The 17904-nt window shown below is 39.4% G+C and overlaps 1 protein-coding gene across 13 annotated transcripts in view; it reads left to right on the top strand.

Annotated features, from left to right (window-relative positions):
* Positions 1-17904, top strand: part of ZNF644 (zinc finger protein 644) — a 105605-nt gene that overhangs the window by 21250 nt on the left and 66451 nt on the right. For 11 of the 13 annotated variants that reach the window (XM_062191723.1, XM_062191722.1, XM_062191717.1 and 8 more), the window contains one exon: positions 12618-12678. In XM_062191723.1, the coding sequence (XP_062047707.1) occupies positions 12657-12678 (22 nt within the window). In that variant the 5' untranslated portion in view covers positions 12618-12656. Of the gene's footprint in view, positions 1-6008; positions 6245-12617; positions 12679-17904 lie in introns of all 13 variants that reach the window. The other 2 variants (XM_062191719.1, XM_062191713.1) reach the window with 1 other exon arrangement.

Here is a 17904-nt window from a genome sequence, read left to right as displayed (position 1 = left end):
TTGTATCTGTAGTTCATTTATAATCATTGCTGTATAGCATATTATATGAATATCCCACAATTTATTCATTTTGTGGTTGATGAAGTTTTGTTCCCAACTTTAGGCTTTTAAGAATAATATTGCTGTGGGTTGCTGTGCGCTTGCTTCCTAGGGCAAACAGGTACACATTTATATTTAGTAATTAGTAGAGAGTTTAATTCCTTGGTTATAAGTTAAAGTTATGTTCAATTGCAGAGGATATTAAAGTTAGCAATATGTAATTTCATCAGCAAAGTTTTTATAGGAAGTTTTTATACTTTTATTATTGTCAGTCTTTAGATTTAACCCATTTGGAGGTGTGTAGTGATATCTAATAAGTGGCTTTATTTTGCATTTCTCTGACTCTAAATGTGATCAGGTACCTTTTTATTTGTTTTATGTCCAGGTTTTGTAAATATCATGTATGTATTCGAAAAGAATAGGTATTCTGCAGTTTTGAGTGCTGTATTGTGACATAGTTTGGGCTGCTGAACAAAGTACCGTAGACTGTGTGCCTTACAAACAACAGAAATTTATTCCTCACAGTTCTAGCAGCTAGAAGTCTGAGATCTAGGTGCTAGCACAGTCAGGTTCTGATGAGACTCCTCTTCTAGATTGCAAACTGCTGTCTTTTCATTATAATCTTCACTTGTGTGAGACAGCTTTTTGGGGTTCTTTATACAAGGGCAACAATCCCATTCATGAAGACTCCACTGTTTGGGCCTAATTACCTTGCAAAGATCCTTCCTTGTAATACCATCACATTAGGGTTTAGGATTTTTTTTTCTTTTCCTTTTTTTTTTTTTAAGATTTATTTATTTATTTGAGAGGCAGAGTTACAGACAGAGGGAGAGACAGAGAGGTCTTCTATCCACTGGTTCACTCCCCAAATGGCCTTAATGGCCAGAGCTGGGCTGATCTGAAGCCAGGAGCCAGGAGCTTCTTCTGGGTCTCCCACGAGAGTTCAGGGGCCCAAGCACTTGGACCATTTTCCACTGCTTTCCAAGCTATCAGCAGGAAGCTGGATTAAAAGTGGGCAGCTGGGACTCAAACCGGTGCTCATATGGATGCGGGCACCACAGGTCGAGGCCTAACCTACTATGACACAGCACTGGCCCCAGGGTTTAGGATTTCAATAAGAATTTGTGGAGGGATACAAACATTTAGTTTACTGCAGTCTGTTAAGTCGGTTTGCTAATCATGTTAGAAAGATTTAAAAATCTGTAGCCATTATGAGTTTGTCTTTAGAAGTTTTATGTTTCTGATAAGTTGAACCTTTTATCATTATTGTTTCTTATTATTTTTGGTAATGCTTTTTGCTTTGAAATCTACCTTGATTGTTAATAACATAACTATACTAGCTACCTTCTTGAGTTTCCTCCCTTCCTTCCAATCTTCTTCCCTCCCTCCCTTCTTTCCTTCCTTCCTTTCCTCTCTTGGTTTGGGGAGAGAGAGAATGAGCAAGCGCCAGCCAGTGCTCTCCCATTTGCTGGGTCATTCCCCAAATGGCCATAATATGGCAACAATAGCTGCAACTGGACTAAGCTGAAACTTGGAGATGGGAACTCATTCCAGCTACCATGTGGATGACAGTGACCCAAATTCTTAAGCAGTTGCATGCTGCCTCCCAGCAACTGCATCAGCGGGGAATTGAAATCAGGAGTGGAGCTGGGTCTCCAACTCAGGTACTCGAATATGGAACTTGGGCATCTTTGGGGTATCTTAACCATTAGGCCAAATGCCTACAGCATACTAGCCTTTTTTAAAAAGTTATTTTTCTTTAAAGATTTTTATTTATTTATTTGAAAGAGGTTTAGAGAAAGGGAAAGATGAGAGATCTTCTGTCTACTGGTTCACACCCCACATGGCCATAACAGCCAGGGCTGGGCCAAGCCAGAGCCAGGAGCCAGGAGCTTCATCTAGGTCTGCCTTGTGGGTATCAGGGACCCAAACGCTTGGGCCCTCTTCTGCTGCTCTTCCCAGGCCATTAATAGGGAGCTGGATTGGAAGTAGAGTAGCCGGGACATGAACCAGTGTCCATATGGGATGCTGGCATCAGAGGTGGTGGCTTTACCTGCTATGCCACAGTGCCGGCCCCACTCTAGCCTTGTTATGGTTACAGTTTTTGTGGTTAGTTCCCCTTCTCAATCTTCTGTTTTAAAGTTTTCTGTGTTTTAGGGCTATTTTGAGATATCATTGTTTTTATTTTCAATTAAATCTCTCTTTTGTCTTCTTTTTCTTTCTTTCTTTTTTTTTTTAACAGGCAGAGTTAGTGAGAGAGAGACAGAGAAAAAGGTCTTCCTTCTGTTGGTTCACCCCCCAAATGGCTGCAATGGCCAGCGTGCAGCGCCGATCCGAAGCCAGGAGCCAGGTGCTTCCTCTTGGTCTCCCATGCGGGTGCAGGGCCCAAAGATTTGGGCCATCCTCCACTACCTTCCTGAGCCACAGCAGAGAGCTAGACTGGAAGAGGAGCAACTGGGATAGAATCCGGCGCCCCAACCGGAACTAGTACCTGGGGGACCAGCGCCGCAGGCAGGGGATTAGCCTAGTGAGCTGTGGTGCTGGCCTTTCTTTTGTCTTAATTATAACAAAGTTCATCTAGGTTTTATAAAATTATGATGTATTTATCCTGCTTTTTTCCTCACCTTTCTTTCAATCTTTTGTATTAAGTGTTTTTATTACCTTATCCCTCAGCTACCCTCCAAACTCTTGGTTTTATCTGCTGGCAATAAACCCAATTTTTGCTTATCTTCAAATATCTTTGTCACCATTTTTGAAGGATGATGTCACTATATAAAGGTGATGTTCCACTGTCTCCACAAGTTATCTTATGATAAGCCAGCCATTAATTATATTGTCATTTCCCTTATGTAAACAGTCAGTTTTCTGTGGCTGTTCTCAAGATGATCTTTTTGCATTTTTGCTTCTTGATTATTTTATAAATAAATATAAATAGTTCTTTGTGTTTATTGTAGTTGAATTTGTTTCGATTTGTACTTTAATTTTTTAAAACTATATTTGAGACTTTTTGGCTATATATAATAAATATAAAAATCTTTTCATTTAAAATTTTAATTTTAACATAATCAGTGTGATTTGTAAATACAATTTTTTAAAAGATTTATTTATTTGTAAGGAAGAATTACAGAGAGGCAGAGGCAGAGAGAGAGAGAAGTCTTCCATCCACTGGTTCACCCCCAAATGGCTGCAACAGCCAGTGCTGTACTGATCCGAAGTCAGGAGCTAGGAGTCTCCTCTAGGTCTCCCAAGCAGGTGCAGGGGCTCAGCAACTTGGGCCATCTTAATTCTGTTTTCCCAGGCCAAAGCAGAGAGCTGGATTGGAAATGGAGCAGCCAGGACTTGAATCGGCATCCATATGGGATGCCGGCACTGGAGGCATTGGCTCTACCTGCTCCGCCATAGCACTGGCATCTATAGATACAATTCTAAGAAGATGGTATTTCCTTCCTGCCTTCCTTCCTCCTTCATTCCTTCTCCCTTTTTTTTTTTTTTTTGTTTTTGAAATAACGTATTTTAAGTTTATATTACAGTAAAAAGGCCTAATATTTCAGAGTAAGTTTGACAGTAAAAACCAAAAAGAACCTAGTTTATTATGAATATAGATAATGACTGTCAACAATAATTGAATGGAAAAATGTACATTTCACTCGTGTACAGTAAATTTTAAAGTAATCACAGATCATTAAAACTATAGTAGTACAACATTCTTAACCATTGGTTTGACAAAGCTATGAAACAAAATGTTTTGTTTTTTAAAGATTTATTTATTTGAGAAGCAGAGTTACTGACTTTCAGGGACAGCTCAGTCTTCCATCTAGCGGTTCACTCATGGTAATCCAAACGGTACCCATAGCGTTTACGGTGTAATTCAATATATTCATTTTGTGGCATGGTGACGGCCTTAGGACCGCCAGGTGCAGCGTCCTGGGTGCGAAGAAGCTCCCAACTTTCCAGTTCATGGATAATTTGATTTCCTCTTTTCCAATTTTGATACCCTTTCTTTTCCCCTCCTTAATTGCTGGTTCACCCCTCAAATGGCTACTACAATAGCCAGAGCAGGGCTGATTTGGAGCCAGGAGCTTTTTCCAGGTCTCCTAGGTAGGTGCAGGGATCCAGGCACTTGGGCTGTCTTCTGTTTTCCCAGGCCATTAGCAGGAAGCTGGATCAGAGGTGGAACAGCTGGGACTTGAACTGCACCCGTATGGGAGCTGGTACCACAGAGGAGGCTTAACCTAGTATGAGCCTGAGTGATGCAGGGGCTTGTGATGCCAACTGCTGTAGCTCTAGACTGTGTGATATAGATAGACCCTTACTCAGGTCCTGCTGGGAGAATCCAACTGTTTGCTGTGGTGTATAATACCAGCAGCCCTAGTTTTAGGATTAGATGATGTGAACTGAACCCTGTTCCAGTCCTACAGAAGAACTACAAAGTATACAGGAGATACCACTCTGGGGGGTGTAAATCCAGAGAGGAGAAATGCAGGTATGTTCTTCCCTATGTCCACTGGGTAGATTCCAGTGGCATCCCAGGAAATTTAGAAAAAATTGTTAGACTCTTGATGTTGCAAGGTATAGTGGAATCATTACCCAGATCTCTCAGGGTGGGAGTGATTTTCTTAATGGGCTGCTTCTGGTGTTAGGCCCCAGAAGCTAAGGTGAATCCTTCTGGCTCAGTGGAGTGTGTGAGTGTAGCTCTGGGGCTAATGTCCAAAAACTCCCACAGTTGCAGGATGTGGGGGATCTGTACTTTGCTCCACACGTTGCCCTGACTCTATGATGCTGGTAGGTGCAGAACAGAGGCACGCTGCATGACTCTTCACTGCGGACTGTAGTGCTCTGCAGGTAGGGGAGGAAGGAAAGCGGTGCAGCTTTCCTGCTCCGTGCCAGGCAGTTGCTTAGACTCCAGTCAGCTTTCTGCACTGAAGTAAAAGTTAGTGGGTGACTGGAATTCCTTCTTAGCTCAACCTGTGAGCGGCAGCGTGTGTGACAGTTTCTGCCTACCTTGATGTGATGAGATGGTGGCTTGTAGTTGGCTGTGCCACGCAGCTGGCTGCACTGGTGTCTCTGTCTTCTTTCCTTGTCTTTTTTTTTTTTCATTTCTTTGCTAAAAATTTCCATCAGACCCCTGGAATCAGACCCCTGGAAACTTGGTCCTTACTTTTGTTCTTTTCATATCCATAGTCCATGCATAGTTTCATCATGATTTGTTTTCTATAAACTTGTTATAGACCTCTTCTTTTTTTTTTTTTTTGATGTATATTTGCACTTCTAGATTTAATTCTGAAGCCATTCTGAATAGTCAATGTTTCATTTTCTAAAATACATTCATGTCTTCTCAATATGTTTAAAATGTTTTTGGAAAATAATAGACATTTACAGAAAATTTGAGCAGGGCAGTGTAGTGTGTCCCCATATTCTCTCATTTTCTTTTAACAGCTTATATTACATATTTGCATTTGTTGCAATTAATAAACCAACTTTTTTGTGTTAACTAATTGAAGAGTATAATTTATTCAGATCTTCTTAGTTTTTACCTAATGTTCTTCTGTTCACGATACCACATCACATTTACTTGTCATTTCTTTTAAGGCTCCTAAAGACTTTGTCATTTATGACCTTATTTGTTTTGAGGACTGTTGATCAGATGCATTGTAGAACTTTCCTCTTTTGGAATTTGATCACGATTTGAATGTGGTTGTAAATTTTTGGGAGGGTATGTTTGACATTTTAGTATTCAACTCTTTAAAATCATGCTGTGGTAAAACCAGCTATACCAATTGCTTCGTATATTTTCTTGTATTCCCTCCCAGCACTTATGAAAATAATTTTCTAATTATTTTATTCTTTGTAAGGTATGGATTTAAAGGTATTTTTTTAAAAAAGATTTTATTTATTTATTTGAGAGGTAGAGTTACAGACAGTGAGAGGGAGAGAAAGAAAGGTCTTCCCTCCGTTGGTTCTCCCCCCAGATGGCCGCTACAGCCAGTGCTACGCCGATCTGAAGCTAGGAGCCAGGTGCTTCTTCCTGGTCTCCCATGCGGGTGCAGGGCCCAAGCACCTGGGCCACCCTCCACTGCCCTCCCAGGCCTCAGCAGAGAGCTAGACTGGAAGAGGAGCAGCCGGGACTAGAACCCGGCGCCCATATGGAATGCTGGCGCTGCAGGCAGAGGATTAACCAAGTGAGCCATGGCACCGGCTCCTAAAGGTATTTTTTAATTAAATTTAAGAATCTCTTTTACAAATATGTCTAACTTCTGTCATTAGAAAGATGAAAGATAAAAAGTATTGGCAAGAGTGTGCAGAAAAGAGAACCCTTGTGCATTGTTTGTGGGAATGTAAATTAAGGTATCCATTGTAGGTAACCAGAATGGAGGTTCCCCAGAAAATAAAAAAGTAGAATTACTATATCACCCATCAGTCCCACATCTGGGAACCTATCCAAAGGACCTGAAATGAGTATGCTGACGAGATCACTGCTGTGTTTATTTCAGCATTATTTATAACAGCTAAGATAATGGAAACAACTGAGATGTCTATCATCTGATGAATTGATAAGCACTGGAATACTATTAAGCATTCTTAAAAAAATTATTGTAATTTATTTGAGAGGTAGAGTTACAGACAGAGGGAGGGAGAGAGAGAGAGAAAGATCTTTCTTCTGTTGGTTCACTCCCCAAATGACCGAAATGGCCACAGATGAGCCGATCAGAAGCCAGGAGCTTCTTCCATGTCTTCCACTTGGGTGCAGAGGACTGAGCACTTGGGCCATCTTCCACTGTTTTCCCAGGCCCCAGGCAGAGAGCTGGATCAGAGGAGGAACAGCCAGGACACGAACCAGCACCCATTTGGGATGCCAGCACTACAGGCAGAGGCTTTGCCTACTACACCACAGTGCCAGCTTAGCATTTTTTTTTAAAGGGAATTCTATCATTTGCAACAGCATGGATATATCTGGAGGACATATGCTAAGTGAGATAAGCCAAGCAGGTAAAGACAGATACTTAACAGAAGTTGAGAGTGGATTGGTGTTTACCTGGATTTGGGTGGGGAAAGAGATGTTGATCAAGGTGTTAAAGATGTTGTTTAGGTAGGAGGAATGAACTTTAGTGAGCTATTGTATGGAACGGTGGCTATAATAATTACTAATGCATTGTATATTTCAAATTTACTTAAAGTAGATTTTAAATGTTTTCATTACAGCAGTAACTGTGAGGTAATTTGTGTTTCAGTCATAGCACAAAGTAAACACATATCAAAATATTACATGGTATCCCATAAAGATATGATACATACAGTTATTGTTTGTCAAACTAAAAATAAAATCTTAAATAAAAGTTTCAGAAATGTGTCTTCTGACATTGGTACTGGTTTGAGGCCATGTTTTGGCACATTGGCTTAAGATGCTGCTTTTGTTGCCAGCATCCCATACTAGAGTGCTGGTTTGAGTCTTGGCTACTCTGCTTCCAGTGCAGCTTCCTGCTAATGTGTCTGGGAAGGTAGGAGATGACAGCCCATGTATTTGAGACCCTGCCACTCATGTGGGATATCTGGATGGAGTTCCTGGCTCATGATTTCTGTCTGGTCTAGACCTCACTCTTGCAACCATTTGGGGAGTGAGCTAACAGATGAATCAAACCCTCTACCTGCATCCCCTCACCCCTGTTACTCCACCATTCAATTAAATAAATTTTTAAAAAATTTGCTGGTTTGGTTTTGTGGAAGCAAATACAAATTAGGAGTTTTCTGAAGGTTTTTGTGATATAACTGAACAGAGTAAGAAAAAAAGGTAAATAGCTAAAATTGATACGTGTGCGTGGTATTTGCTTTCATTTTTTAACTGTGTTAAAATGTACATTACAACATTTATCATTTTAACTGCTGGTAAGCATACAATTCCATGGCATTAAGTACGTTTATGTTTTTAGGCAACCATGTTTATTATATATCCTTGTATATGTAGTAGTCTAAGAGCTGCCACAACAAAATACACACAGACTGGGTGGCTTAAAGAATAGAAATTTGTTTTCTCACAGTTCTGAAGACTGGAGGGTTAATATCAAGATGTTAGTAGATTTGGTTTCTTTTTTTTTTTTTTTTTTTAATTTATTTTTGACAGGCAGAGTGGACAGTGAGAGAGAGAGACAGAGAGAAAGGTCTTCCTTTTGCCGTTGGTTCACCCTCCAATGGCCGCCGCGGTAGCGCGCTGCGGCCGGCGCACCGCGCTGTTCCGATGGCAGGAGCCAGGTGCTTCTCCTGGTCTCCCATGGGGTGCAGGGCCCAAGGACCTGGGCCTTCCTCCACTGCACTCCCTGGCCACAGCAGAGAGCTGGCCTGGAAGAGGGGCAACCGGGACAGGATCGGTGCCCTGACCGGGACTAGAACCCGGTGTGCCGGCGCCGCAAGGCGGAGGATTAGCCTTAGATTTGGTTTCTCTTGGGGTCTGTGTCCTTACAGATGGTCTTTCCTCTATGTTCATGCTTAATGTGTCTCTTTTTATTAGAACACCAGTCAAACTGGATTAGGAGCCCATCTTTATGACCTCATCTAACTTTATTACCTCCTGAATGGCCCTGTCTCCAAGTATAGACATATTCTTTTTTTTTTTTTTTTTTTTTTTGACAGGCAGAGTGGACAGTGAGAAAGAGAGAGACAGAGAGAAAGGTCTTCCATTGCCGTTGGTTCACCCTCCAATGGCTGCCACGCTGCAGCCGGCACATCCCACTGATCCGAAGCCAGGAGCCAGGAGTTTCTCCTGGTCTCCCATGGGGTGCAGGGCCCAAGCACTTGGGCCATCCTCCACTGCCTTTCCGGGCCACAGCAGAGAGCTGGCCTGGAAGAGGGGCAACCGGGACAGAATCCGGCGCCCCGACCGGGACTAGAACCTGGTGTGCCGGCGCCGCAAGGCGGTGGATTAGCCTAGTGAGCCACGGCGCCGGCAGTATAGACATATTGAGGGTTAGGGTTTCAGTGTGATTTTTTTGGAGTTGGGATGAGGTGCAAATCAGTCTTTCACATCCTTTATGTAGCAGTGCTTCTAATTTATTTCCTTGAGAACCTGTCATCTACAGTACATTAGGCTCCTACAGTTGCTGTAACAGATTTCCACAAACTGGGCGGCTTAAAACAAATTTATTCTCTATTCTGGAGGCCAGAAGTCTGAAATCAGTATTTCTGGCCCAAAATAAAGGTATTGACAGGGCTGTTCTGTCCCTGGAGGCTCTGGAGGAGAATCCATTCCTTGCTACTTCCTGACACTGGTAGCTGCTGGCATTCTTGGTTGTGGATACATGCCTCCATTCTTTTTTTTTTTTTTTTGACAGGCAGAGTGGACAGTGAGAGAGAGACAGAGAAAGGTCCTCCCTTTGCGTTGGTTCACCCTCCATTCTTGAATGCCAGCATTTAAAAATCTTTCTGCTCTGTCTTCTCATCACCTTCTCTGTATGTAGTCGCATATTCCCCACACCCTTAACAAGTATAGGTGAGATTGCATTTAGGGTTCATCTAGATAATCCGTGATCCTTAATATCTTCAAAGACCTTTTCTCCTCACCTCCCCCTACCCCAACCCCAACCCCAGACAGGATAATAGTCATAGGTTCTAGAGATTACAGTGTAAATATCTTTTGTGGGACCATTTTTTAGCCTATTTATTCTCAATAATTTATGGTAGACTTTGGCTGTCACTTTGAATTATACATTAGTTTGTAAGAGGTCCTAATGTCCAGTTACTGGTGGGTGGGAGTTGAGGGCACTGAGGGTAGAGAGAGTATTTTCCTCTTTTCTAGGCACTGTAGACCCTTCTGGGTCTATAGATCTCTGTGTTTGGTCCCAAAAATAACATCAGCATCACTGATCTTAGAGATTTATTAAAAATGCAAATTCTTAGGCTCCCACCTACACCTACTAAATTAGAAACTCTGGAGGAAGGACATAGCAGTTTGTGCTTAATAAGCCTTCCAGGTGATTCTGCTGCACATTAAAGTTTCAGAACTACTTGTAAAATTATTGACATGAGTAGTACTAACACTGTATTTGCTTTCCAATCCTTTTCTCTTTAAGATGAATACTTAAATTAGCCTAATGTTTCAGGCACACAAACATTGTTTTCTGTAGGGATAGAAACATTTAGTACCAAAATGTTGATACTGCTTAATCAGTGAAATTAATTAATACATGCTATAAAAGATTACATGGGGCTTTTAATCAGTTTGTTTTAAGCTTTTTTATTTATTTGAAAGGCAGAGAGAAACAAGTGTCCACACTAGCCAGGGCTGACTAGGGACAGGCTGAAGCTAGGAATCAGGAACTCAGTTTGGGTTTGCCACATGGATGATAGGGACACAACAACTTGAGCCATTCCCAGCTCCCTTCCAGGGTGTGCATTAGCAGGATGCTGGAATCATGAATGCAGCAAGGACTCAAAGCAGGCACTCATGTGGGATGCAGTCCAGGCGGCTTCTCTCTCTCTCTCTCTCTCTTTTTTTTTTAAAGAATTATTTTATTTACTTGAAAGAGTTACAGAGAGAGGTAGAGCCAGAGAGAGCAAGCGAAGTCTTCCATTCTGCTGGTCACTCCCCATTTGGCCGCAAAAACTGGAGCTTTGCCGATCCAAAGTCAGGATGCAGGAGCATCTTCTGGGTCTCCCATGGGGGTGCAGGGGCCCAAGGACTTGGGCCATCTTTTACTTCATCCCGAGGCCATAGCAGAGAGCTGAATTGGAAGTGGAGCAGCCAGGACTCGAACCGGCGCCCATATGGAATGTTGGTGCTGCGGGCTTGGGGTTTAACCCCCTGTGCCGCAGCACTTGCCCCCCAAGTTGCTTCTTAACTGCTAGACCAAATGGCTGCCTGCCCCTTGTCACTTTCACTTAGATGAAGTTATTTCATGAAGTAATATTAGCATATGCAGAGTGATCATATTTTTTTCCCTCTAGTCCTTGAAAATGTGAGCTACACTCATTAGCTTGAGTTTTAACTTGTATTTTATATTCTAAGTACATTTTGGGATACAATAGAAAAATTTATCACACATATTATATTTTGGCTATGTGCCAGGTAATGAAATTGATGAAATAAATGAAGCCCTGTTCTCAGTGTGTTCACACTATAGTGTAATTCAGGAAATACACAAGTAAACAGGGTTGATATAGAACTTTGACCACTTGCTGTTGAGATCTAACTGTACATGGCTAAAGAAAATTGAGTGATCTGCCAGGGTTGCTGAGCTAAATATTAAAAGTAAAAAGGTGGTGGCAAAGTTAGAAACAGAAAGTAGTTCCAGTAGATAGTAAGAATTCATCATGTGAAAAGGCATGAATGCTCAGAGATCATAGGACCATTTTGAGAATTGAAGAGATGTAGTATGATAGAAGGTAACTAAAACTGGGATTATTGATTATTACTATTGAATTTGAAGCCCAGAGATGACATGTTCAGGATAGACAATATAAAAGGATTATTCATATTTCTAGGAAAGACAAATTTGAGATGATACTGAGTTTGGGAAATTTGAGGTGATAGTGAGTTTGGGAGTAACACACTACTTAAAACAATCTAGGCTTAGAATGGAAGTAACCAGGTGGTGCCATGTTTTGAGAGAATTCAGAACAACAAGGAAGGAAAAGACATGTATTTAGGGTGGGACTGAGTTTTCAGAATTTGTGAAATGTAAAATTAGTAGGCAAATTTATGGCAAGTGTACTTTCAATATGTTGTTGGGGTAGAAGTCATTTTATGCTAGATTTAGAATTAAATTGAGGAAGCAGTAGAGTATCAATAATGTGTTATTGCCTGGAATAATAGTGTTTGACCTTTTTTTAAGTACCTAATCAGTGTTACCTATTATAATTCCTTTTAGTATTTACTTCCATGTTATTGTATGTTGTTTTATGGTCTTAAGCTTATTGGTATGTACATAATAATTAAACACTAACCTGGAAAGAAGTATGTTTTATTATAATTGGCTCTCCATATCCTTGGGTTTTCATCTATAGATTCAAAACATTTTGGACAAAAATTGTGTCTAAACTGAACATGTACCGATTTTTGTTATTGTCATTATTTCCTAACAAAACTGTAATGCTTATTTACAAAGCATTAATATTGTAAGTAATTTAGAAATGCTTTATATGGAAGAATGTGTATAGGCTATGTGCAAATACTACATTTTTTATTAAGGGACTTGAACATTTACAGATTTGCATATCCATGGTGTTTGTGCAACCAGTTCCCCACTGAGGGGACAACTATGTACTGATTTGTAACTATTGTCATTGGTGTACTAGTAAATGAAAAAAAAAACAAAACAAAACAAAACAGTACTTCCAGGAGTTTTTTTGAGAACTAGAAAGTTTTTCATTCAAGTAGATTATTGTTCCTCAAAGAAAAGTCCTGAGCAGTAGTTTCCTGAAGGTTAAAGTCATCATGTTTTACTTGGGGCACTTTTTAAAACATGTTATACTGAGAAAAAAAAAATTGATTTGATTAGCTCTTTTAATTTAAAATAATAGTGTGTCACAGATGTTATTCATAGCTTGAAGCAAAAAACTAAGCAATGTTTTCTTTACATATATTCTTTCAGGTTTGATTTAATTTCGAATGAGATTGTTCGTGCAGCGAGATGTTAATAAGACAAAAACTAGGTAAGTAGGAGACTGTTTTGCTTAATGTTGCATTTCAAGGTAAGAATAGTATAAAATGTTTGTGTTTTAAAAATACGCTTTTAAGTCGAGGATCAAAGAGTTTTTAATAATATTTTGAAGTATCAAGAATTGGCTTTTTGACACTCTTGGTCCAGTTGATTTGATAGGAGTAAAAACACAACTTTCAAATTATGGAACTAAATTGTTAGTGTTCCTTTTATGTTGAGGTTATCTAAAGCATGTAAGTTTCCAGTGACTCTCCTAATGTGTTATAAAATTAAGTTGATATTTAGTTTAACCACATATTAAATTGTTCATCAGCTCAGTAAGAGATGTTAGGTTGCCCCATTAGTCTCTTCTTTAGCTGACACAGTATATGAGTAGTCTTTGCTTTTGTGTATTTTATTGTTATTTCTGTTAATGAAGTACTACTACAAGTTAGTTAGATTTGCCAAATTGTGACTTTTCTGTTACATAGTGTTTAGAATTGTAAATTACTATTTAATATTTTTCTTGTGGATGCCTTTACTGAGTAACTTTCCTAATACTTCATTCTGATTAGCTTTCTAAGACTGCTGACTTTCAAAAATTAAATTGTGATCATTTACTTTTGGCCTGCTATGTGAAGGAAAGCTTTTCAATAGCATAAACTGTTGAAATGTTAACAAAATACATTTACTATCTATTGGTAAGTGAACATGCCTTTGGGTTATAAACACAGTAAAAAGAATACCGTGACAGAATTATAATTAACTTGATCTTTCTGTAACCTAACCATATGTTTCGGTTGTCAAAAATTTACTAATCTCCACCAGCGCCGTGGCTCACTTGGCTAACCTGCGGTGCCGGCACCCCGGGTTCTAGTCCCGGTTGGGGTGCCGGATTCTGTCCCGTTTGCCCCTCTTCCAGGCCAGCTCTCTGCTGTGGCCCAGGAGGGCAATGGAACATGGCCCAAGTGCTTGGACCCTGTACCCCCATGGGAGACCAGGAGGAAGTGCCTGGCTGCTGGCTTTGGATCGGCGCAGCGCCGTGGTGGCCATTTGGGGGGTGAACCAACAGAAAAGGAAGACCTTTCTCTCTGTCTGTCTAACTCTGCCTGTCAAAAAATTTTTTAAAAAAATTTACTAATCTCAATATTTTAAAAAAGTTTAGGATGGGAAGTGCTGTAATTGAGTATTGTGCAGTTAAATAATATAATCTCAATTGTTGGTTTAGGTATACCTTGAAGCTATTTTATTACTGTTGTGTAATAGTAATGACAGTGGTAGTTTGAAGAGCTTATAATATGCTGTCAATTCTTTTAAGTAGTTTTCATGCCTTATTAATCATAGTACCCCCCTATGTGAAGGGTTTGCCATACATAAGATTTTTATATTTTGATTAATAGTAAGCTATTACTTTTTCTTTAGGAAGGATATTTTATTTATTTTTTTAGAATATTTTAGTTTTATTTTTATTATAACAAATACTTGCTTCTACCAGTATACTTGCTTATATGAATGTACATGGATTTCAGAATTTGCACCAAAATAAATTTATATTTTAATTCTATTTTCCATGACCTTTATTAAGTACACTTGTATCTTCTTGAAATGAGAAATAAAACAAACTTTTGTACTTTTTAAAAAAATTTATTTATTTGACAGACAGTGAGAGAGAGAAACAGAAAGAAAGGTCTTCCTTTTGTTGGTTCACCCCCAAAATGGCCGCCATGGCCGGAGCTATGCCGATCTGAAGCCAGGAGCCAGGTGCTTCTTCCTGGTCTCCCATGTGGGTGCAGGTGCCCAAGCGCTTGGGCCATCCTCCACTGCCTTCCCGGGCCACAGCAGAGAGCTGGATTGGAAGAGGAGCAACTGGGACTAGAACCTGTCGCCCATATGGGATGCCGGCACCGCAGGTGGAGGATTAACCAAGTGAGCCACGGCACCAACCCAACTTTTGTACTTTTAGATCTTATAAAGATTTTATTTGTTAGTTAAATGTGTAATGTCTATTAGATCCTTTGTTCTGATTTCAAAGTGTGATATTGCTTATGAGATAAAGCTGGTTTATTTTGGCCATATTCTATCAAAATTTTATAAACATTTTCTGTTTTGTAGTGGTATAATTTATTATAGCGTATACATTTTAAACTATAAGGCTGAATGACTTTTTACTTGTGTGCTCACACATGAAACCACCATCAAGATAGAGAACATTTTATTATTCTAGAAAGCTCTTTGTGTTCTTCTCCTGTCCTATTCAATAACCTTTCCCCTGAGGTAAGCATTTCTCTGAATTCTATCAACATAGTTTAGTTTTCTCTGAACTTGGACTTTATATACATAAATTTATGTAGTATGTACTTTTTTTGTATATGGTTTCTTTTATTCAGTGTAATGTTTTGGGTTTTATCCATCTTGTAAATATATCAGTAGTTTGTATTTTAAATTGCAGATTAATAGTCTTTCATATTAATGTACCATAAGTCAGTTCTGTTTACTGGATTCTCTGTCTGTGGTCTCACTTGTCAACTTACCTGCACTGTTTTTCTTTCTCTACCTGTTCCCTTCATTGTCCTCCATCACTTGCAGAATAAATATAAACCCTGTAGAATTATGCCATCAACTAACTAATGCTTTATACTCTTAAGTACATGTTGTCACTCTTCTCCCAACAATTCCCTGCCTCCCCCGTTGTCAATGCCCTATCCTAGGTTGTCAGCTTATCTTCCAAAATTATCATCTTAGAAGCTTTGAGGCAGACTTGGCCATATTGCAATAGTCTTGTGTTTATTAGTTAAGACCTTGCATAAAACTGTAAGCATTGACTTTGATTACTGTTGCCAAGTGGAGCCATTTATTTATGTTGTGGAAAATGAAGTGTTTGCTACTAAGAGTATTCTGTTTGTGAGTTTGTACTAGTCATTTCTTTAAAGATTTTAAAATATATTTTAGATTACTGCAAGTAGCCGGCGCCGCGGCTCACTAGGCTAATCCTCCGCCTTGCAGCGCCGGCACAACGGGTTCTAGTCCCGGTCAGGGCACCGATCCTGTCCCGGCTGCCCCTCTTCCAGGCCAGCTCTCTGCTGTGGCCAGGGAGTGCAGTGGAGGATGGCCCAAGTGCTTGGGCCCTGCACCCCATGGGAGACCAGGATAACACCTGGCTCCTGCCATCGGATCAGCGCGGTGCGCCGGCCGCAGCGCGCCTACCGCGGCGGCCATTGGAGGGTGAACCAACAGCAAAAAGGAAGACCTTTCTCTCTGTCTCTCTCTCTCACTGTCCACTCTGCCTATCAAAAAAAAAAAAAAAAAAATTACTGCAAGTAGAAAATTACTTTGGTCACATGTAAGAAGTAAAGAAAACTTTAAAAACAACTGTTGGGATTAAGGAAGATATTGAAGAACCATAGTCTGGGACTGTGATAGCATTTTTTGATTCTCGTAGATCAGGAAGGTTGCTGTAAAGTGTTTGTTTTTTTAAGATTTTCTTTTTTTACATTTGGATATGTGATATCCACATGCGTACATATAAAGAGATGAAACATTTCTAAAATTTTAAGGCATTTTCACTTGTTTTTTCATCTCTATTTGGAATTTGGCTAGTTGGGTTGGTTATAGTAGTCATCTGGGGATTTTTATACCTTAAGTTTGCTTGCCCTGTAGCAAGTCCAAAGCAAGGAGAGATTCTTCCCCATTGAAATCAATTTGTGTTTTGCTCGATGCAGCTTCTGTTGTAAGGGTTTAACAGTGTTGGACATTGTGCCTATCTTATGCTGTTCCTTCTGTCTTCCCACAAGAATTTTCTTAGATTATTACTGAATGTGGAAACTTGGCTATTTCTTTTCATGCTAGATGATTTGTGTTCAGTTTTTTTGTTGGTAAGATTTAAGGACCCAGAGGAGTTTGACTTTTATTGCATGACTTACATGTCAGTAAAAGATTTTAGACTAGACTTTCTTCTTAAAAGTTAGTACATATACCTCAGTTTTAGACTCTTTGAGTTGGGCCCTGAAGAAGAGAACTGAATTATGACTGGGAGAGGACCTTGAGAAAATATGATCAGAGGGCACATGGGTAAAATATTAACCAAAAAATTCCTATTTTAACTTTCCAGAAATGATTTTGTAAAAACAGTTCCATTTAACTGGCTGTCCATGTTGCAATAGTATTGGTATTTCTTCCTTTTTTTTATATGCATTTTATTTTTTAAGCATCATCAATTATATTTAAACAGAGATCCAGATCATTAATGTATGATCATCATGTATGAACATAGAACACAAAATATAGTTTTTACTTAAGCAGTTACATGAATGAGATTGTTTAAGTTTCTTCATTGACAACCCCATTTTAACCATTGAACAAATTGTACTTAAATTAACAGTAATAAAAATGTTAAAATTCAAACATAAAATATAGAACAACAACAAAAGAACAGGAAGTAGCTTCATTACCAGATTAATAAATTTGCAGACGCTCAGATACTTTCTGAGGCATATCAAAACACCTACATCAAAGGTTGCATTCATTTGAGAAATACACATGTCCAGTGCTGAGACTATTTGTAGCAGTTACAGTATACAAAAGCGGCATTAGACGACTATGGTTCACGTTTGAGAAACACAGATTTAAGCTTTATGCTACAACTTGCCAATTTAATATTACAGCTAACGCAGTGACAGTTACTCATTCCGTATTTTTTTCTTCTGAAACTCAATAAGCAAGTTAACATTTAAGCACATGGAATAATGCCATGTCTTCTCCCTTATAATAGTAAATTTTAAAATCCAAATATTTTGTATTGTGGAAACTTTACCTAGCTGCACAAAAGGCTCCCAAAGTACAGTCATAAAGTTTCTTCTTTGTAGATTCCATTAATTTATGGTTATTTTAGTACCGATAAATGCAGGACAGTACTCCAGATTATTGGACAACAAAAATGTCCGTGTGTCACTACCTGTATTTACATAGAAGCATACTACAACCATAACCATGGCAAGTAAATGCCCTCACAGGTCCTCCTCTACTCCCAGGGTTCTTTTCAATGTCCCAGGAGCTAGTTTAGTCAAACCATCAGGTTTCAACGTATCTCTGAAAGCTCTTTTATTAAAAATTTTGAAATTTAACTAATGGAACTTCTACAGTCTCAATAAGCTATTTTTTCCCCCTTACTCTTCATGAACTAGTTCAAATACAATATGTAATGTTTTAAAATTTTACAGACATCTTATTAAAATTATTAAAG

This window comes from Lepus europaeus, chromosome 5 (genome assembly GCF_033115175.1).
Source record: "Lepus europaeus isolate LE1 chromosome 5, mLepTim1.pri, whole genome shotgun sequence".
NCBI lineage: Eukaryota > Metazoa > Chordata > Mammalia > Lagomorpha > Leporidae > Lepus > Lepus europaeus.
This window is presented reverse-complemented; position numbering and strand designations above follow the sequence as displayed.